Source organism: Crocodylus porosus, unplaced genomic scaffold (genome assembly GCF_001723895.1).
Source record: "Crocodylus porosus isolate Cpor-Errol unplaced genomic scaffold, CroPor_comp1, whole genome shotgun sequence".
NCBI classification, from domain to species: domain Eukaryota; kingdom Metazoa; phylum Chordata; order Crocodylia; family Crocodylidae; genus Crocodylus; species Crocodylus porosus.
In genome coordinates, this window is record NW_017728931.1 from 12,401,198 (window position 1) to 12,421,091 (window position 19,894).

Genomic DNA, 19,894 nt, shown 5'->3' on the forward strand with positions numbered 1-19,894 from the left:
AGCACCCCAAGGGAAGACAAGATCCAACGGTCACTAACTTCTGGAAGACAATTTTAGGCTGGGGATAAGGAAAAACTTCTCTGCTGTCCATGCCCCCAAGGCCTGGAATAGACTCCCCCCAAAGGTGAGGCAAGTACCTACTCTGGACACTTTCAAGAAACTTTTGGATGCCTACCTTGCTGGGATCCTTTGACCCTAGCTAACTTCCTGCCCTTCGGTGGGGGGCCTGGACCCAATGATCTCACAAGGTCCCTTCAGGAAGTGCTCATTTGCCTGCCCAGCATCTTCCCACAACACTTACAGACTTTGCAGAAGGTGCTACATGCAGTCCCTGTAAGGTAAAGATGCAAAGACTGGGAACAAGCTCAGACAGGTGTGGACAACTAGGAGAGGACCCCCTTTTAGCCTCCTCTGCCCTGCATAAAACAGCTCCCTTCCACTTATCTCAGGGACTGCCACTGTGAGTAGATACACTGTAAATCATCTAGCTTTCCACCCCAGAGCCAACTGGCCTTTTGAGGCTTACCAGCTCCATAAAGCCATGTTACAGTCTATTCCATCCTAGACTGCCCATCAGATAATAAAATCTTAATGCTCTACTACTGTTCATTACAGCTTTCACTTCTGTTGAGAGTCCAAAGATCAAACAAAACCATTAAAACTTAAAGAGATACTCACCCCAGAGAGCCATAAATATGGAGAAGAACACCGTGGCAGGGTTGTCAAATAAGTGGCTAGCCCGTGCCGTACCACATGCGGAACTGAGGTTCCAGTAGTCACAGAACTTGTCACACAGGGGGCACATGGTGAAGGCATTATGTTGGTCACACATCTCTCTACTACAAAGGACAAGGGCAAAAACATCAGAGTGTAATTCCCGTAAAAGAGGTCACAGGCACTGTAGTGGCATGAAGCAGCAATGCTTATGTTAGGAGGATTAAGTGCAGTGAAAACTGTTCAGTCACTGGAATAACTCATTACTATGTTTTTCTTAGTCAGTGCACTGAATCTTCGCTAGTGTCCTATTGATTTGTATACAAAACACTCAGGCTAATTTAGAATCTGCTTGTGTAATTAGTCATTTCCAAATGTATGCACATATTAAATCACAATGGAATTTACTTCTGATAATTAGTCATCTTATAAAAAGTACTTTACACCTCTATCCCTAGCACCTCTTGAGTCAACTGGTGCTTACAAAACATTGGATACACTCCAATTTTTTTTAGCTCAATAAGACAATCAACTTTTCCATTTTACAGAATGACCTTCTGTTTTGGCAATGAGTGCATGTAAGAGAACAAAACAACACTCTTTGGATGATTATTTTACTCCACCAAAATTCTTACATGGTGAGTACTCTGAGTTTTTGTAGCAAGAAATTGTAGATTAAGAATTTACTTATAATCACACAGTTCTCATAGAGTGAGCAAGAGCATATATGATTTGAGCTCAGAGTTTTTGTAATTAATTTTTTTCTCCACTATAAATGCCAGAAAATCATTCTTTTCTGTTTCAATACAGCATCCAAAATGCATGAAAAGCTTAAAATGGCTTAGTACTGATAGTTAATCAGTCATTGGTAATTAGCCACCATCACCAAACTCCTTGGAATGCTATATTAGCCAGATTTCACTGTGCAAATAGGTACTTCATTGAAGGATAACCAGTGCAATACAATAAACCACTTTAATTACTTCAGTTCACAATAAAAAGTGAATCACAAAAAACTTTACTCTTAGTAAAAAGAAATCATTATAAAAAGATCCCTGGGATTATTAACTGATTTGAGGATTTCAAAAAGTCCCTGTTGCTGCTCCTATGGTCCACCGGCCATACGTGTGGGAGGGAAACTGGAAGTGGGGGGGTGTGGTCACTAGCAGCGTGCAAAATGGGCCATATTCAATTCAGATTTGGCCCGAATCAGGGACAGTGATTTGATTCATTGATTCGGATCACTGCCCCGATTCAATATGACCAAATCCAAATCTGAAGATTCGATGTTGATTCAGGGAATCAGCAATTTGGCCATAGACCCAGTTTTAAATGTTTTTCTACATACCTCAAGGTACCAGGCACAGCTCATAAACACTGAGATGGTGGGGTGGATGGAGCATCCCACAGGAGGGCAGGGATCAGCTGCAGGGGTACCCCAGGTCCCCCCAGACCCAGGAGGCACCAGGCGCCGAGCCAGGGAGCGGGGGCGAAGGTCCCCCACGCGCTCCAGGGTGGACCCAGAAGTGGACCAGAAGTGGTTCTGGTCCACTTCCAGGTCCATTGCTGAGTGCGCTGTGGACCCCCCACCCCACACTCCCATAGGGATGCTCTATCCGCCCCACCACCTCAGTGTTCACAAGCTGCCTGGCACCTTGAGGTATGCAGGAAAAACATTTAAAGCTATGTCTATGTCCAAATCATCAAATCTCTCCAAATCAATTCGGAGGGTTCATATTCGATTTTGAGAGATTAAAGGGTCTCCTGATTTGATTCAGATTCGGAGATTTGGCCATCGAAACAACCCGAATCTCCACTGAATCGAATCAGCAACCAAAGCTTCACACAGCCCTAGTGGTCACCCGTGCAGCGCTGGTTGCCAGTCCCACACACCCCCTCATAAAGTCCTGGACCATGAATACTAATGACACATATGTGTGGATCCAAGGAGATGTGTAATGCACAACTGCTAACTTTTGGCTCTGTTGTTTCTTCTTTCAAGAAAAACTACTACTCAAACATTTGAAAAACTAGGGAAAGCCTCTTACAACCATTATATGGTTTTCCCTCATCTCACACGCTAAGCTGTATTTCCTACGCCTCTAATAACATCATCTTTACAGACTTCTTCAATACCATACAGATGTACAAGGTGTTGAAACACTGGTAACTAATGTGAATACTTTCTATGGTTTTTTTGTTGTTGTTGTTTAAATGTTATGGCTCATAGACATTTGACTGACTACATATTTTGCTAGACACCAGATACCTCTTTAACTAATCACCACTGCTTTCTTTTGGTTCAAGCAAAGACTTACTGATCTTACAGAATATACCATCTATCTATCTATCTATTTGATTTGCATGGGCAAGAACATTATGGTCTCATGGAGTCACTTTGAGGTCAAAGGGTTTCCTGCAGGACTGTGACCTAAACACAGACTTTACAATATTGTTTTGCTGACTCTACTTACCTACACCTAACTTCACTTCGTGAGTGGAAGTTGTACATCAGTTTGCTGATGTTAGGTAACTCTAAACTATTTCAGTTAATGGTTGTTTCTGTTTTGAAGAATATTAAATGCCTTTTCTAGCACATACATGTTAAAGACGGAAAAGCTGTTTTCTTACAGGGGTCAAAAGCATCTATCAGGAAATTAGTTCATTTGTATTATCCTCAACTATTTCTGGCTATGGTATAGTAGAAAATAACTCTCTATTGTTTTCTTTTAGAAACATCAGCAGAGGGTGCTACAGATACATTCTTGCCCTGAATCTCACTTTAGTTTCAAGGTTAACACAAAAGCTGCTTTAGAAATCCCAAAGTGATTATGATTAAAAATTCACTCAAATCAAGTAAATAAAAATCTAAACTAAAAATATTATTAATCATCATTTACCAGTCATCAACAATGTGATGATCTACTCTGCCTTTCTGTATTCTGATTACACTTTAAAACTTGCCAGTTTACTCTAGATAACATAGGAATTGCCAGGCTGGATTAGACTGGTGGTCCATCTACTCCAGTATCCTGCCTCTGATAAGGAAGTCCTAGATACTTCTGGTGAAACTGCAAAAAAATCTCCCTGAAGTGGTAGTTAGGGAACAAAATGCCCAGGAAGTTTTCTTCTAATCCTCATCAGTTAGGAGTTTATCTATGCCTTAAAATATGCAGCTCAAGCCCATTCTAAATTTTTTTAAGCCAGATCCTATTCCACCTATAACACACAGAGGCATGACCCGACTCCATTCTGGCACAGTCCCTGAAAAATTGTTAAAGCTCCTACTTTTGTAACACACTGTCATTTTAGCATGAAGACCAAGTCAAAAAAGCAACGAGGAAGATCTGTCCAACTTTTGTTAACTGTTTTCAAGAGGCTTCAGCAGGGTGGTGCAAGATCATACTTCGGTGCCTAACAAGTGCATTAGAGGTTAAGGGGATACTCACAGTATCCTACAGCACAGAGGTAATGTTAGAAACCAGCACACTCTGACATACCATAGCCTTGCTTATAATATTGTCAGGTTTTCAGTTATCAAATAATTTTATTCATAAGCAATAAATTGCCAGTTGCCAAGAGTCATATTTTTACTACTTTTTTTGAGAAGTAGGTATTTACCTTATATACCGTAAGTATAAAATACCCTTTCTTATTTAGAGCTACAATCACAGAAAAAACAACCCAATAAAACCTCCCAAAAGACAAGATTTTTATAACTACACATAAGAAAAGTCTGCAGACCTCAAACTAGAAAATACAGTATGCTAATTGTTTCTTTCATTCTGATTTTCCTTTTTTTTTTTTAAAGGAATTGTGTGACTTCAAAAAGACTAGAGAAGTGATTGAAAGTGTCATGAAATCACTAAAAAAAGTTCCCTCCTATTGACTTCAATGAGGTTTGACCCAAACCTTGAATCTGGAAATAAAGGAAGCAACTCTGTGCATGTACATGAGAAAACTGCAATAAAGTTAAGGGTTTCCCTATAATTTCAGAGGCTTTGAACTTTCCAATATTTATTAAAAACATTTTTGAAAATTTGGGCTTACTGAAAACCTTCAGTAAATGGGGGAAAAAAGATAACCAAGTTGATAACATTTTTTGAAAGATTTTCTATGGGGGTGGGGGGGTGTCAAGAAAAGAAAAACGTTTCTCATGGAAAATAAATATGTTTCAATGTCAAAATCCAATGATAAAACTTTTTTCAACATTTCATGCATTCCTAGAATGCATTTTGATGGGGAAAAAAAATCACTTTTAAAATTCTAACCCATTCCAAGTTTAAGTTTTGAAATCACTTTGTACACAGGTCTTATGTGGTCCTTGTACTGCAAAACTTGGACATCACTGTTTCCAGGTGTATTGTACAAACATACCATACTGCAGAACTCTGCACGTTTAATGTCTCAAAATATGTACAAATACAGCTCCATTTATTTCACTGTGACCCACAAATACATAAGAACAATGAAGTGATCTTATTCAGATAAAATGAGTTCACTCGTGTTTCACAAGAATGCAATAAATCTACTGAGTCTTTGTTTCACTGGCTGCATCACTGAACATCTGAATAAACACATGCCATTCAAATGCCATACTCAGTCAATATATGTGCATTCAAGTGCTTACAGCTTTCTTAATACTAACTAAAACTTCTTCAAACATGTTAAAAGCAATTATAATCATTGAATATTAAGTCTAATTAAGCATAATGTTTTAAGTATCGAGTAACAAAATATTGTGTACAAACAAGCTTACCTAGGAATGTCGTTCTCAATGGTTATACATCCGTAAAGAAACACTATAACTCCAACTACTGAAGACGGAATAAGAAATTCTGTATATAAACCCAACCATGCAAAATAGAGTCCTATTTTTTCTCCAAAATACTTTCTGAAATAGAAGAAAGAAAAAGAGAAATAAATATACACCAAAGGTATCCTTTTCATTAATGATTAAGGATTCTTCTCAAAAGTTTTTGCAAACAACGTTCAATAATTGTAAACAAACAAAAAGGAGAGGAGAGAACCTGCTTAAGGGAACTTTGCTCCTGGTTTGAATGGAGCCAGGGTTTCATCTATGGCCCTAGCACCAAATACTGCTGAATGCCCAGTTCTGCAAAAACTTTCCCACACAAATATTTATTATTCAGCTAACTGCAGATGCACAACATAGTTAACTTATCTTACTATGTGGCAAAATTACTCCATACCTAAGAGAGGGTGCAGGGTTAGCTCTCCCTCGCTAGCTGCCCACAACAAGTGCTGCTAAAGCACTAGATGGTAGACAAGCCAGTTAGTTTTGTTGTTTTTTTAAAATCCTTAGGTAGGTATTACTTTGAAGAGGACAGCAAATGCACAACCAGTACACTGGTATAAATTACACTAGCGTACAGTTACACTTCATTTCATGTGTGGGAGCTTTACCCCAGACTGAAGGGACTAACACCAGTGTAAGGGCCTTGTCAGACCTTATGCTGTAAGCTGAAAAAATGTTAATCATTTTAGCATTGTTCAGCTTAGTGGAGCAGTCACACAGTAAGGGGAAAAACCTGTTTTAACTGCACCTCACCTTCGCAACTGTGACTTTCCACTAGAGGCTTGGTGAGCAGGAGCAGGACTAGGGAAGGAGGGTCTCTCTCTGCTCCCGCCCAGCAGTGAGTGCCACAGTCCCGGAGCTCAGTGGTGCCTCCACCGCCCCTCGGGCTGGCTCTGTTCCACACTTTACGTAGCCAGTCTGTCACGGGGAGGGGCAGGCTACCACCTCCCCAGCCCCACTCACACCAGCTCTGCGCTGGGAGCAGAGTGAGCCAGTTCCAGTGGGGGAGCACTGTCTCCCTTGCCCTCTCACACTGGCTCTACTCCAGGAGCAGAGAAAGCCAGTCCTAGTTGGGGAGTAGGGGAGCAACCATTTCCTGTCATCACTCACACTGGCTCTGCTCCTGGCTCTGGTCTGGGAGCAGAGTGAGCCTGTCCTGGCAGGTGGACAGAGCCAGGAGCAGTGTCAGTGTCAGCAGTGGTGGGAGGTGGTGCCCCCCTGCCAGGACTGAATCACTCTGCTCTAAGAGTAGAGCCATCCAAAGAGTGGAGGGAGCCATTGCTGCTGACAGACACTTTAGGACTTATCTGCTGGAGGTGCCAGGGGGTGAGGTGCTGCACCCAGCCCTGCTGTGCCATGCCTTTCCTGCTTGAGATGCTGGAGGAAATCATCTTGGGTAGAAAAGCAATGAAGAGTGGCCACAAGTTAATGGAACAGGAACAAAATTAGGCAGCATTTGAGATAAACCTGCCCTGGAGTGGAATAACCTCAAGACAAATAATGAGTGCTTTAAGCCACTTAAAAGATGTTAATGTGCAGCCAGTCTAGGAGTTAAAAGCTCCAGAAGCCACCTAAAGTTACCATGTAACAAGGCCCAAAGGCTTTGTGTTTTTTGTACCCTCTACTTATGCTACAGCTTAATTTACTCCATAGGAAATGTGTTGTTTGTCCACACCCTTTGTAATCCTGTTGACATAAAAGGCTGCCCCCAATGTGAATAGACTGATGAGACTTTCTGAGGCTAAGTTAATAAAACACAAATTCATAGTGTAATGGTATAAAAAAGCAAATGTAATAAATACTAAGAGAGAATATAGGAATATTAGGTTTAATAAAAGGAAGGCAACAGCTATACCTAATATAACAGCCACACTTTTGACTTGATTCTGGTCTCACTCATATTGTGCAAAATTTAGCCTTGTTTAACCCCTTTGATTTATACACATTATTCCCAATTTGCAGTGGCTTAAATGAGGCCTTGGACTTCTGACCACAGTGAACAATAATAATTTAATGGGTGATCCCATTCTTCCTAATGGCAGAGCAGCTTTTGAGTTCAATGACAATAGTGGCAATCCTTTAGGAAGGATAACTGCAGTCATAAAAGGGTAGTTAGTATGTAGTCTACAAAGAAACATTAAGATACACACAACATATATAGCCTAGAAAAATATATCATAAGTAGATCTGATTACTGAAAATGTACTAAAATATACTTAAGTTAGAATATCAAAACATAAGGGAATATTTAAGGAAATTAAGAATAAAGGACAAATGTAATTACCTGAACTGAAAAATAAAGTAAATCTAAGATAGCCATAACTTAAAATAAATGTCTAAATGAGGTCACTTGCAGTGGGTTGGATCTGACATTCCAGTCTAGGTCAATATCTAGCCATTAGAATCAATTTACTAATAATACCTGGAAAAGCACTTTGACATCATTGATCTATCCTGAAAGCATATGACCACAGCAGTATATGAAACACCAAAGCTAGTCTCCATTCCCAGTGATAGAAAAGATCATAATACCTCAGCAAACACAGAACAGTCATTTATTCATGACAATCATGGTAGACGATTTTTTTTAAATGCATATATGGGTTGTTTTTATAGCATCCACCTGTCATACTGGCCATAGGGATTTACAGCTTGATCCTGCATACCTTTTGCAAAGAAGCTGAGAGATGTCTATATTATTACATCACTGATTCTCAACAATTTTAGACTCAGAGCATCCTTCGATAGACTTGGGGCACCCCTCCCCCAAAAAATGCTAGGTCTTAGTTTTTATGCTTTTTTGACTACACAAAAATAATAGATCAATTCTTCTGTTGTGCGGAACTCAGGAAGATCACAACAGGCCAGAATGGTTTCGACACTGTAGATTCCTGTGTGAAAAATCTGGGTTTAGTCTGTGAATCATGTTCGTATACCACACAATGCTGCAACCAGATACAACCAGGCACCCTGGTTGAGAATTGCTCGCTTATATCAATATTATACATATCTCTGTAGGTTTGATAATCACCAGATTGTTTGCTAAAGGGTGACTAAAGATTAAAGTCGATTTTAGGTTGGGGGGGGGGTTGTTTGAAGAGACCAAACCCAGTTACCTCTCCTTAACTGACAAGGCAAGTATGAAGGCCTTTTGTTTTGTCTCTATCTAAACAGAGCACAACCACTCCACTCAGGACAGGTCAATGACATGGGACAAGAAACTTAGAAGGGCAGCTCAGGTGCAGGGAAAAAGAATCTGACACCTGGAACAAGTCAGGCCTATCTTAGTCTTGAGGGAAATGCAAAACAATAGGTAAGACTAATAAGCCTGTTAACTTTTTTTAACCCTTCACTCTCTCATCACAACTCCAGGAAGGAAATCTATAGTAAGGGCCAAAGTTAACTGGACCTAACCAAGAAAATGTGGTTGGTAAATGAGGAGTCCCAGAATTTAGGGACCCTCTCTAAGAGGAAGGTGAACTAAAGGATTCCCTCTAAAAGAAGTGAAGCCACCTAACTGCCTATGTCGTGATTCAGTGAGGTATCTAAGGTACAGTTTAGGCAGAAACATGACATGCTTATTCAAATACAAGTAGTTTATCCATTCATATCCAATTTCTTTCACTTCTCTGGAAGAACTTGCATCAGTAGAGATTGAATACATGAGTAACTCTCTGCAGGATCTGCCCTTTAAACAGTTTATATCAGATTGGGATTCACATATTTTTTCTATGTGAAAACTAAAAGCATTCTCACTACAATTTATGATATGGACATGCAGACAGTTTATCACAGAGTAAGGGGGACAGAGCTTTATCATAAAACAGATGCTACATAATAACATCCCAACTGCACACTTTCACCCAGTAGTGGAACAAGTGATGAGTGACAAAAACACCAGTCCTGGGCACCTACTTAGAGGAGGTGCAAGCATGGCAGCTGCTGCTGCTGCTGACTCAACTGCCACAGCCAGCCCAGCCCCTGCTGCTGCCACTGCTGTCCAGGGCACAGCCCTTGTTTGTTGTGCCTCTGCTATTATGTCATGGTAAATTGAAGTTAAAACATAGCAGTTTAACCCTCTGTGAAAGATATTGCAGGTTAGCTTCCACTTACCACAGAATTAGAGTGTGCACACAGGCAGACACCGAAGAGCAGTAGATGCACATAGTAAAGCCTACCCCACTCCTATTTTTTGGATAAACACAGTATATTGTGAGCTATTTGTGGGAAGGGATCATCTTTTTGTACTGTGCTTGTACAGCACGTCACACAATGTATTCACTCCAATACAAACTACAATATTATCATAGAACCAAAGAAAATGAGGTTTGGAAGGGACCTCAGCTCCAAGTAGGACCATGCCCAACTAAATAATCCCAACCAAGGCTTTATCTTGCCAGGTCTTAAAAATTTCCAAGGATAGAGGTTCCACAATATTAAACTAACTGACTTGAGTGAGAAGCAGTATTGTATCACTGGAGAGGCTATTCATTTCCAATATAGTATATGTAATCTGAAGCATGCATTGGTAGGGTTTTTGGATTTTTATTTCAGAGTTCACTATATTTGCTGTACTTTGCATCTGCTCTTATTGAAATCACAGAAGAGGTATTTTGTTCAAAAGGAAAAAAAATACAGGGCCATTTGCAACTTTACCATGAGATTCCCCCATATGAGTCAGTCCATAGCTAATGATTCTTTCCTCACCTTAGTTTGTGGTTTTGTAAATGTTAATCCTTTCTCATTAACTCGTTATCCTCACTAGCTACTGTGTTACCAATCAATCATGATTCGCTCAGGGACCAGCTCAATACACAGTAGCTAGCAAGAATAACAAGTTAATGAGCAAGGACTAACACCTACAAAATCACAAACTAAGGAGAGGAAAGAATTAATACAGAGCCGGGAACTGCTTCTGCCCCAAGACAGAGACAGTCAGTTGCACAAGCACCCATGTCACGAGTTTTGCCTGTCAGCAGCTAGAGTTGCAGGGCCCCAGAACCCAGAAGCTCCTGCACCTATCTCCTTGACAGCTGGCAGACTTTGTGGTCTCAGCAGGGACTAGCAAGCCTGGAGCTTTCACCCTGCTGCACCTTAACACACACAGTGTCACCCATATCACGAGTTTTGCTTGTCTGCAGCTTGAGGTACAGTTTCCTCCAAACCCCTGCACCTATCTCCTTGAAACTTGTCAGGCTTTGTGGCCTCCACAGGGGCTAGCATGCTCGTAGTTTTCACCCTGTTCTGGCTTAACACATACATGTGACATGAGTTTTGCTTTCATGAATTTGGGGTACAGTTTCCCCCAAACCCCTCCACCTATCTCCTTGAAACTTGGCAGGCTTTGTGGCCTCAGCAGGGACTAGCAGGCCTGCAGTTTTCACCCCCCTGTACCTTAACACACACACAGTGTCATCTATGTCATAAGTTTTGCTTGTCAGCAGGTTGAGGTGCAGTTTCCCAGAAACCTCTGCACTTATCACCGTGAAGTTTGGCATGGGTCAAGCAAAGGCTACCACCCCTGCAAGTTTTATCTAAATCAGCCAAAAGACAACAAAGTTATAGATATTTCACTGATTCCCCATTATACCCTATGGCCGAATGTCTGAATCACTGGATGTTTTCTGAATCTGTTTGGAAGCTCCAAATCCATTCAAAAGCCAAAAGCTTCCAGTGATTCAATTTGGGTTTGTAGATTCAGCCTCCAAATCATCTGAATCATCTCCGAATCTGAATCGTGATCCGAAGCTTTGTACTGTCCTACCACCTACTCTTCACCTCTTCCTCACCCACATGCATGCATGATATGTGGAAGCGGCACCAGTTTCCGAGGGGACACTGTTCACCCCTAGAGTGCCCTAGGCAGGACAGGCCACAGACTGGCTTTATCCTATGATTCTGAAGTGCTTTCAAAGCTGCTGGTGCGCATCCATTATGAGAAGACCAGAGCTGGCAGCCAATTAATTTGTAGGTGTTAGCTGGAACAAGGGCCATAAAGGGGCAGAGGATATGTCAGAGCCCAGGCAGGTTTTGAAGAGAGACCACCTAACTGAGCACACCAAGTCTATGGGTCTTCTGCTTGTGAGGCTTGCTATGGAATTATTAAACTTTCCAGTGATAAACGTGATCTGAAATTCATAAAGCAAGGAGCTGCTACTCACAACCGTGCCAAGACAAAGTGAGAAGAGCTCAACAATGTCCTGGCAGCCAAGCAGAAGGTGGCTGCCAAGAAGCAGTGAGCTGCATAGTGTTCTACACCTTAAGTGTTTTAAAAAAAAAAGAAAAGATTCAAACTGCTGTGCTCTGTCAGAGTATGTTGTCCAATACGAGTCACTTCAGCTAAAGATCAATATGCCAGAAGATAAAATGGTGTAAGGAAGGACAATGGCTGTGCTTAGAAGCATGATGGGAGACTGCAAGCTGATTTAGCTCACAAATGGCCCTTAGGGTCACATACCTTCCTCCTAGGGCAGGCCAAGTTCCCTATAGTCCTACAAAATCAGAGAGAGCTAAGGGCACAGGCACTTAAACATTTGTCAGGAAGGACCTGATATGACACCTTTTAAAATTAAGGTTAAGACCCTCAGGGCATCTCTGTCCCACACTCTACCCACCTGCTCCTGCTCACATGCTCCAAAACCAGGAATACACTGGCAAGGTAGCTCAGGTTATAGCCAGCAATCATCCTCAAGCACAAAGGAGGCCAGTATTTTGAGAGTGACCAAAATGAGATGCTCTGAAGTGGCCTTGCTGGAACATTTATGCCTAAGGTATTTTTTGCCTTCCTGACTTGGACAGAAGTGGCAAAAAAATATGGTGACAGTTCTTCCCTGTAGCAGCAAATTCCTCTGCCATGGCAATTCCCAGAATGCCTTGCAATCTATGACATACATTGCCCATGCCTGCTGCCGGCTTCTGCTCCGTGTACTGCCCCATGGGGAATGGTGAGAGAGGCCTGCCCTAGTTGCAGTGCATTCTAGGCCTTTGCATCAAGGCCTTGTATTTTGGAAGAAGTCTGCTAGGTTCTTTCAAATGTCTAGGCTCTTGTTTCTACATTCATTAACTAACAGATCCTTTTAGATTACAAAGGAAACTAGAATATTTAATTTGAAATACATGGATAGAAAACTGTGTGCTGGAAGGGGATGGTAAGAAGCGTGTTTGGAAAGGAAGGATGCTAATAATGACTACATGCAAACACTGAAAACCTGGATTGGTCTCCCACGTTATGTTGGTGTAAAAAATAAAAAGTGTTTGTCCCTTGACTTCAGTGGAGCTCGTCTTGATTTCTTCTGTTCAGAAGCAAGAGGAGAACAAGGATTTGAGTTTTGTTATGCCTCACTGTAGCAAGCTTCCTGTTCCAGGGCTGGCCATAATGCCCCCTTGTGTCCATACAATCCTTGCCCTGCTCCAGCTGTAGGGTGCCTCTCCCCTGTTATGACTAGATGTATTTGTTTGACTGAAAGGGAAGCTGCCTAAGGGCCGCAGAGCAAGCTGCTGCTGTTCTAGCCACCAGCAGGTCCACCCTGAATCCTGCTGATATCAGTTTTGCCCCTCTCAGGCTAAGTGAATCCTCCAGACCCATCCTTGCTGCCACAGGCCACCTGCCACCTTAAGGGCCGTTACATGGCTCCAATCACCCCTTATACCGCACCCATGCTTCACAGAGCTACTGTGCAGTCCCTCCTTTGTTAGGGCCTCAGCCTTCTCAGCCTCCACCCCTTTTCTCTGGCTGCAAGCCTCCAGCCCTGGCCAGGTCCAGCTATCTCAGCCTCAACTCTTGTCAGTCATTAGTATCTCTGGGCCTCTGGCACCTGTGTCCCTTGCACTGGGCCCTTGCCCTTGATCTCACCCTTCTCTGGGCACTGTGACCCTGGCCCTGATTCCTCCCTACTTGGACTGGGTCCCTGGCAGAGAGTGCTCTGCCCCTCCTAGGCTCCTGGGCCCCTGGTCCTGATTCTCACCTCTCTAGGCTGTGAGCCCCTGGCCCTAGTCCTGCCCTTTTCAGGCTGTGCCCCCTGGCCCAGTCTGGCTTTCATCCTTGGTAGGCTTCAGCTGTTTTCTGCACACTGAACCTGCCCTGTGCACTGAACCTGCAGTAGGGCTCAAGACACTCCTGTGCCTCCAGGCACTATTGGGACCGCTACCTTCCCCCAACAGTCCCAAAACCAAAACCAAACCACCATTTAAAACTAAAACCAAAACATATAGGCACTTTGGCTATAACTAAACCTCTAGCTTCCGGTATATACCAGAACTTTTACCCAGCATTGGGCCTTAGTCTGCTGCTAGCTCTCAGCCCTTCACTTGCCGTCTCCAGGCAGGCATGGCGTGCTCACAGTCCATCTCTCAGCAACAGGCATCTCACTGCAGAGCTCTTCCCTCTTCAGCCCCCAGGGAAAGACTGACTGACTTGTCTGTGGCCCTGGCTTATATTTCTCCCAGGTCCTGCTCCTTTCTGGTTAGGTGACTGCAAAGGCTTGACAACAGGTGCCCTCTAATTAGCCTTACTAACTGGTCTCCATGGGCATTTGTACACATGCATTTGCTTTTGAAAGCACACAACACTGCAGCGTTTGCATTTGTACCACTGAGAAAATGGCAGTAGCATGCTTTTGAAATAAAACACATCAAAGGTGTTTTAGTTCAAAAGCGCACCACCATTTTCTGCATGCCAATGCGCATTTTACAAATGCATGAGACATGGCACGAGGCACATCAGCTCACGTGCTCCACAGACTCAGTTGAGTCTGCTCCATCACGCTGGATTTCCAGCACACTGGAGCAGACAAACATGTGTGTATAAATGCCCTCTATTACACTCCCTCTGACTTTAAATCATTTCCACCTCACACACGCATACCCAAAAAAACCACAAGGCCAAAATACCTCCATTTGCTATAAAGGGACATAATTGGGTGGGCCATGTGGAAATGGGCTGCAAGCAGCAGCTTTTGATTCACAAAGAGAACAGACAGGAAAGCACACATTTGCATGCACAAAGGTATATTCCCTAGGCAAAGAATTGTCTCATTTATATATATGTGCTTGCAGGAAAAATACCTATTTCCCTTAGCAGTCACTGACTTGGTGAAGGAACACTTACTTCTCTTGAAGAAAAAACATAAAAACACCTCTTTCTCTGTGCTGGGCCAAGCTGAGGTGAGACTTTGTCCTGCATTTCAAAAGATTTTTACACTGTTGGCAAGACAAGCACCTACCAAGCCCAGCCTTCTCCTCAGGGAAACTCATGAAAGGACTGGGCCATAAGTATTACCCCCTGAGAGGCACGTGACTTTTACAGCTTCCCCAGAAGTTGAGTAGAAGTTGCTGATGCTCAGCCCTTCTCAGGCTCAAGCTCAGAATTAAACCAATTAAGAAAATAAATTGCAGAAAATGTATCTCCTTCCACTGCTAAATTACAACTAGAAAAGAAAATACTTTCAGCTGCATTCAAAATATTTTTTTTAGTTCCTTCTGGTTTGCCCATATAATATTTGAACAAGAAGCCCATGGTGCACTTCAGGCTGTCTTGTTGCCAAACCAACATCAAAAAGAATAACTGGTAATTAAACTATATGGATGTATGTTGGTCACAGTACTTTGCTGCCAAGTTGTGCAACTTATAAATAGATTAGAAATAGAGAGAGAGAGAAAAATTGCTCGGTACTGTGCAAAAACAAGCGTGGGCTACCTGGAATGTGAATCAAGTATTGTGATGTGTGACACATGCAGGAAAGAATTTTATAGAGCTGCAAGAACAAAGTAAAGGAGACAAAGGAAAGACACTGCTACCGCTGAGTCACCTCACTGGAAAGATTATTAATTTTTTTTTCCATCTCCATGTTGCCACCCTGTCCATGTGTTGTTTCACAGCTGCCATAATTCCACCCCCCTGACTCATAGTTGCAAGGCTAACTTACCTGGTCATACAACTACCTACTGTATAAAAATCACCCCTGTGCCAGCAGCCATACATGTCTCAGCACTGGTTAAGCCCTCAATATCAACCTATTATAGGCTGGCATAGTGCAGAGAATAGAAAGGATAAACAATTCATTCAGAGATGAACTGTTTGCAGTTATGCCAGGGTAGATCCAGAGTAAGGGCAGAGTTTTCAGATTTATAGTAGTATATACTTGAGAGCAGAATTTGGCTCTTGGAATCATTTTCGAAAGTGAAGGCAGTATGGTGTTTTGCTAGAATGTAACAGAGACTTTTTATTACTATATTGGTAATGAAATACAATTCTCTGCCATGCTGAAATGTCCATCTCAGTGGCTCTCAACCTTGCTAGACTCAAGGCTCCCCTGAAAAATAGCTAGTTCTCAGCATTCATGTGTTACTTGGCTATGGAAAAAAAATAACAAACCCAGCAATTCTTCTGTAACAAAGAACCCAGCAAGACCACAACAGGTCAAACTGTTTTGTCCCTATGGTTTGCTATTTGAAACCTCTGGATTGACCCTGAGAATCATGTGTGCGTGTTTGCACATGTAAAGGCATGTACTGCTCAGAACCCTGCAACATCCTTAAAAGGATCTTGTGGCCCCCCAGAGTGCTGCAGCACCCTGGCTGAGACCTCTGGCCTATCCCAACATGCTTCCCAAACAGAAGAGAACTATTCCTCACAGTGCTCCTGAAACATAGGGTATGTGTTTCCTCATTTAACAAAGGGGGAAAGGAATTTGCAGGAGATGATACAGCAAGTTGCCTCAAACAGAACCTGCCTCTTCTGATTACAGAATGTAAAAGACAACACTCTGCTCAGGTTACCCACCCACCCCCTTCTGAGCCCTGAGTCAAGACAGCAGGGGTGAATTTTACCGGCCTGTCCAGAGAAAGCTAATGCTCTGGACTCTCAGCTACATGCTAATGTATTTGAGTATGAGGCAGGAAAGGACACGCAAGTTAAGAAGGTAAGTAATGAACCTAGAATCCAAACTGTTTCCTAAGCCTGAGATGAGGCTTGCCAACTCAGAGCACAAGAGCAGTGGAGACTGTGCAAATCTTTTCTAAGTAGCGCTTGATTTTTGGATTTGGATACAAACAAACCAAACATCATGAAGCCATTTATTCCATCTGGTTTGTAGCCCAGACTGTCTCTGATTCTCTTTAAATTTAACCTCCGGCCATTAGTTTTGAGGAAACTTTCAGTAAATTGGGAGTTCTCCCCTACAAGAAACCAGTGCCATAGCAACAAAGTTTGGTGCCTGGGGCAAAGCCCGCAGTGACGGCCTGCCCTTGCCCCATTACAGACCCAGGGGGCACCCTCCCCCCGCATGCTTACCCTGCATGGGAGTGCATGCAGTGGTGGAAGTCAACCTCCCCCCGTCCCTTAACCCCCATCCTCCCAAACAAGCTGCCTGTGACTCTGTCCTGTGCCCCACCCTGGCAGGGCAGCAACCATTGGCACCCCTTCACTTCGGCACCCGAAGTGATCACCCCGCTTAGCCGCCTTACTACAGCCTTACCCCCCCCGCCTTACTACAGCACTGCATACAACCTAACCAAAACTCTAAAAGCCAACCTTAATTTTTATCTCAAAGCCTAATGTTCACAGAATGCTACCTACCCACCTTTGAAACCACCTGAGCGGGAGGCCCTACCACGGAGTAAGCTCATAACCTAAGTGAGCAGGCTTTCTGCCCAACACAGAAAGCACAGGGTGCATTCACTGAGTAAGCTGTTCAGGTGGCTTGCAGTTTTTTGAGCCAGAACATTCACCAAAAGACCTTCTGGGCAACCATGGATCTGAGCCATCTTGCTTGTCAAAAGTGGTGGTCAGAAGGCACATATGGAGAAAAGCCACTTAATAAAACTCCCTTTGTCAAGGATCTTGTTTGCCAGTGGGTGCTTTTTTTGCATTCTCACACTGAAGTTGACACCTATGGAAAAGACCCACTGAGCCCAGGAATGTCATATAAGAAGAAGGCAGTTCAACTTTGGCTGCAATAATTCTCATCACCCCAGCAAGATGGAAGTTCTGTATTAGCAGTTTAGAAGATAAGTTAATATGGCCACATTTCCTTTTCCTCCTCAATCAGTGATCTACCATCACCTTCACAAAGAGCCTTGCTTCTCCTTCCCTTCTTCTTAGTATTTTATGAAGACGAGCCCTCTTCCCTGGATAAGTAGGCATTGCCAACTAGTGTTTTTCAACTTCCTTTTGATACTTCAGATTAGTTACTTTTCCTGTTACACTTTCCCTTCTGTCACTTATCCCTGCTTTAAATACTCAGTGTATGCCATACAAGCAAAAAGTTATGCCGTTTCACTGCAGTACCTGTTTCCTAATCCTGCTGACACCTTGCATGTAATTTACACTGTCCTTTACATCAGTTAGGTCTTCAAAGGCAAATATGAACCTTAAGTGCTGATTTCTTTAAATCAGCAGTTCCCAATATGTGGTACAAGTACCAGCAGCGGTACTCAGACAACCTATCAGTGGTATGCATTAACAGATTTATTATAATTACTTTATATGACAAAAATTTGCTAGTGGTACTTAAGGTTGAACTGAAAAATTTGCTGGTGTTTCTTAAGGTTGTATCATTTTAAATTGGTGGTGCACAATCTGTCAGAGTTTGGGAACTACTGCTTTAAATAACTTTAAGTAAAACTTCATTTCCATCTGGCGTTTTGGCCAGTATTTCATGGGAGATCATTGCACTGGCATTTGTTTTCCTCTGCAGGTTATAAATCTTGCTGCGCGTGCTAAATTACCTTGATGTATATGTTTACTTGAGGTGACATTGTAATAAGCAGTGCTTATTGTCAAACAAGACACCACCTAGTGGCTAAAACAGACACGTAGCTCCCCTTTGAACAAATCAAAAAGTTTTAGGAAACATTTACATCTAATGTTATAGGGCTTAAGTTTTACCTAGAGCTTTCAGATGGCACAATCTTACCTTAAATCTTGCAACCTGTGGTGCAAAAATCACCACACTTTCTCTCTCATTTCATTTGAAAAAGGAAAGATCTGAGCTCTTGCAGTTTTAAACCAAAGCTTGAAAATTTAACCTTCATTTTGAGGGCTCAGAATCCAGATAACAAAGGGAAAAAGAAACATGCATTTTTATTATTGTTTTAAACTCTTATATTTTTAAAGGCACACAATTCTTAAACATCCGAGTTTAACAGTACTGCTTATGGGAGCTACCACAATCCCAGTGATCTCTTCTCCTGAGCAGTTCTCTGATGAAAATAATGTATGGCAACAAAATGCAGTTGCTCTGTATTGCAATGAATATACCAGCTTCCTAAGCAACATTTGGGGGGTTCAAATCTAGACCCTCCCTTACAAAGGAGCACAGAGTGCCTTGCAGGGTAATAAGGGACAGCGGTGGATCCAGGAGGGTGGGGGAGGAAGCTGAACTGGTGCAAGTGCACTCCCCTTAGATTCCTGTTCCACCCGAACTTTAAAACCAACTGCCTGGGATGGGCAGTGGCATTTCTATTCAGGCAGTGCTAAAGGAGACAATTGACTTCATGGGTCATGATCATCTCTCTGAGTCCTGCTAATCTCTCTCCACTCCACAGGTGTTAATGACCCTTTCTCCTTTTTAATGGTCTTAATGTTCCACTGTTCAAACTATTCTTTCTTTTGCAGTTTACCTATCAGTTAGACACTCCTCTTACATGTCTCTCTTGTATTTAACAGCCTTGTGGACTTTTTTTACTTCTACCTAAAAACCTAAACTCAGGTACGGTAGTATTAAACTCAGCTGCAGAAATGACTGGCAGTGAATTATTGGATTGTTGTCAAGATGCTCAAGAAGGCTAGATTTTGTTTTATGAATTTGAATTTGACATGTATTTAACTGTAACCACTGCAGGACTAATGATGCAATATTTTTTCAAATTATTTGTTGCTAGTTTTTCATGTTTCTTAAAACTTAATATATACCATGTTTACTCAAAAGTAAGATGACCCTGATTATAAGCCGACTTTCCCAATAATTTGATTCTATATATGGAAAAGTTATAAAATTGATACAATTTTCCAGGTATATAACCTAATTTTTAGAGGTTTGTTTTGAATTTGTCCACCTCCCACTGCTACATCAAGGAAAAAAAATCTGGGGGGTGAAGTAGCCCCACCATCTCTGTCCTCCCAACTTTTTTTCCCCTGTAGTCCCTTCCCCTTATCTTTATTATCAGACCCTGCTTTTCATGAGCACATGGAAGTGAGGAACAGATTAAAAATACCTGACCTTAAAATAAACATAGCTATATGGCAATTTGCATATAGTACCAATAGATTTCCCATGTCTCTCAGCCTATCATCGTAAGATCTGTTTTCCTGACCTCTGATCATGCGCGTGGCTCTCCTCTGGACTCTCTCAAGCTTCTCCA

General features: G+C 42.3%; 1 protein-coding gene across 1 annotated transcript in view; it reads right to left on the reverse strand.

The window, feature by feature from the left end:
- The window catches only part of ANO2 (anoctamin 2), a 302,892-nt gene that overhangs the window by 174,239 nt on the left and 108,759 nt on the right, over window positions 1-19,894 (reverse strand). The window contains exons 14-15 of the mRNA XM_019544216.1: window positions 5,474-5,608; window positions 679-839 (exon numbers count right to left, since the gene is read on the reverse strand). Of these exons, the coding sequence (XP_019399761.1) occupies window positions 679-839; window positions 5,474-5,608 (296 nt within the window). The remainder of the gene's footprint in view (window positions 1-678; window positions 840-5,473; window positions 5,609-19,894) is intronic.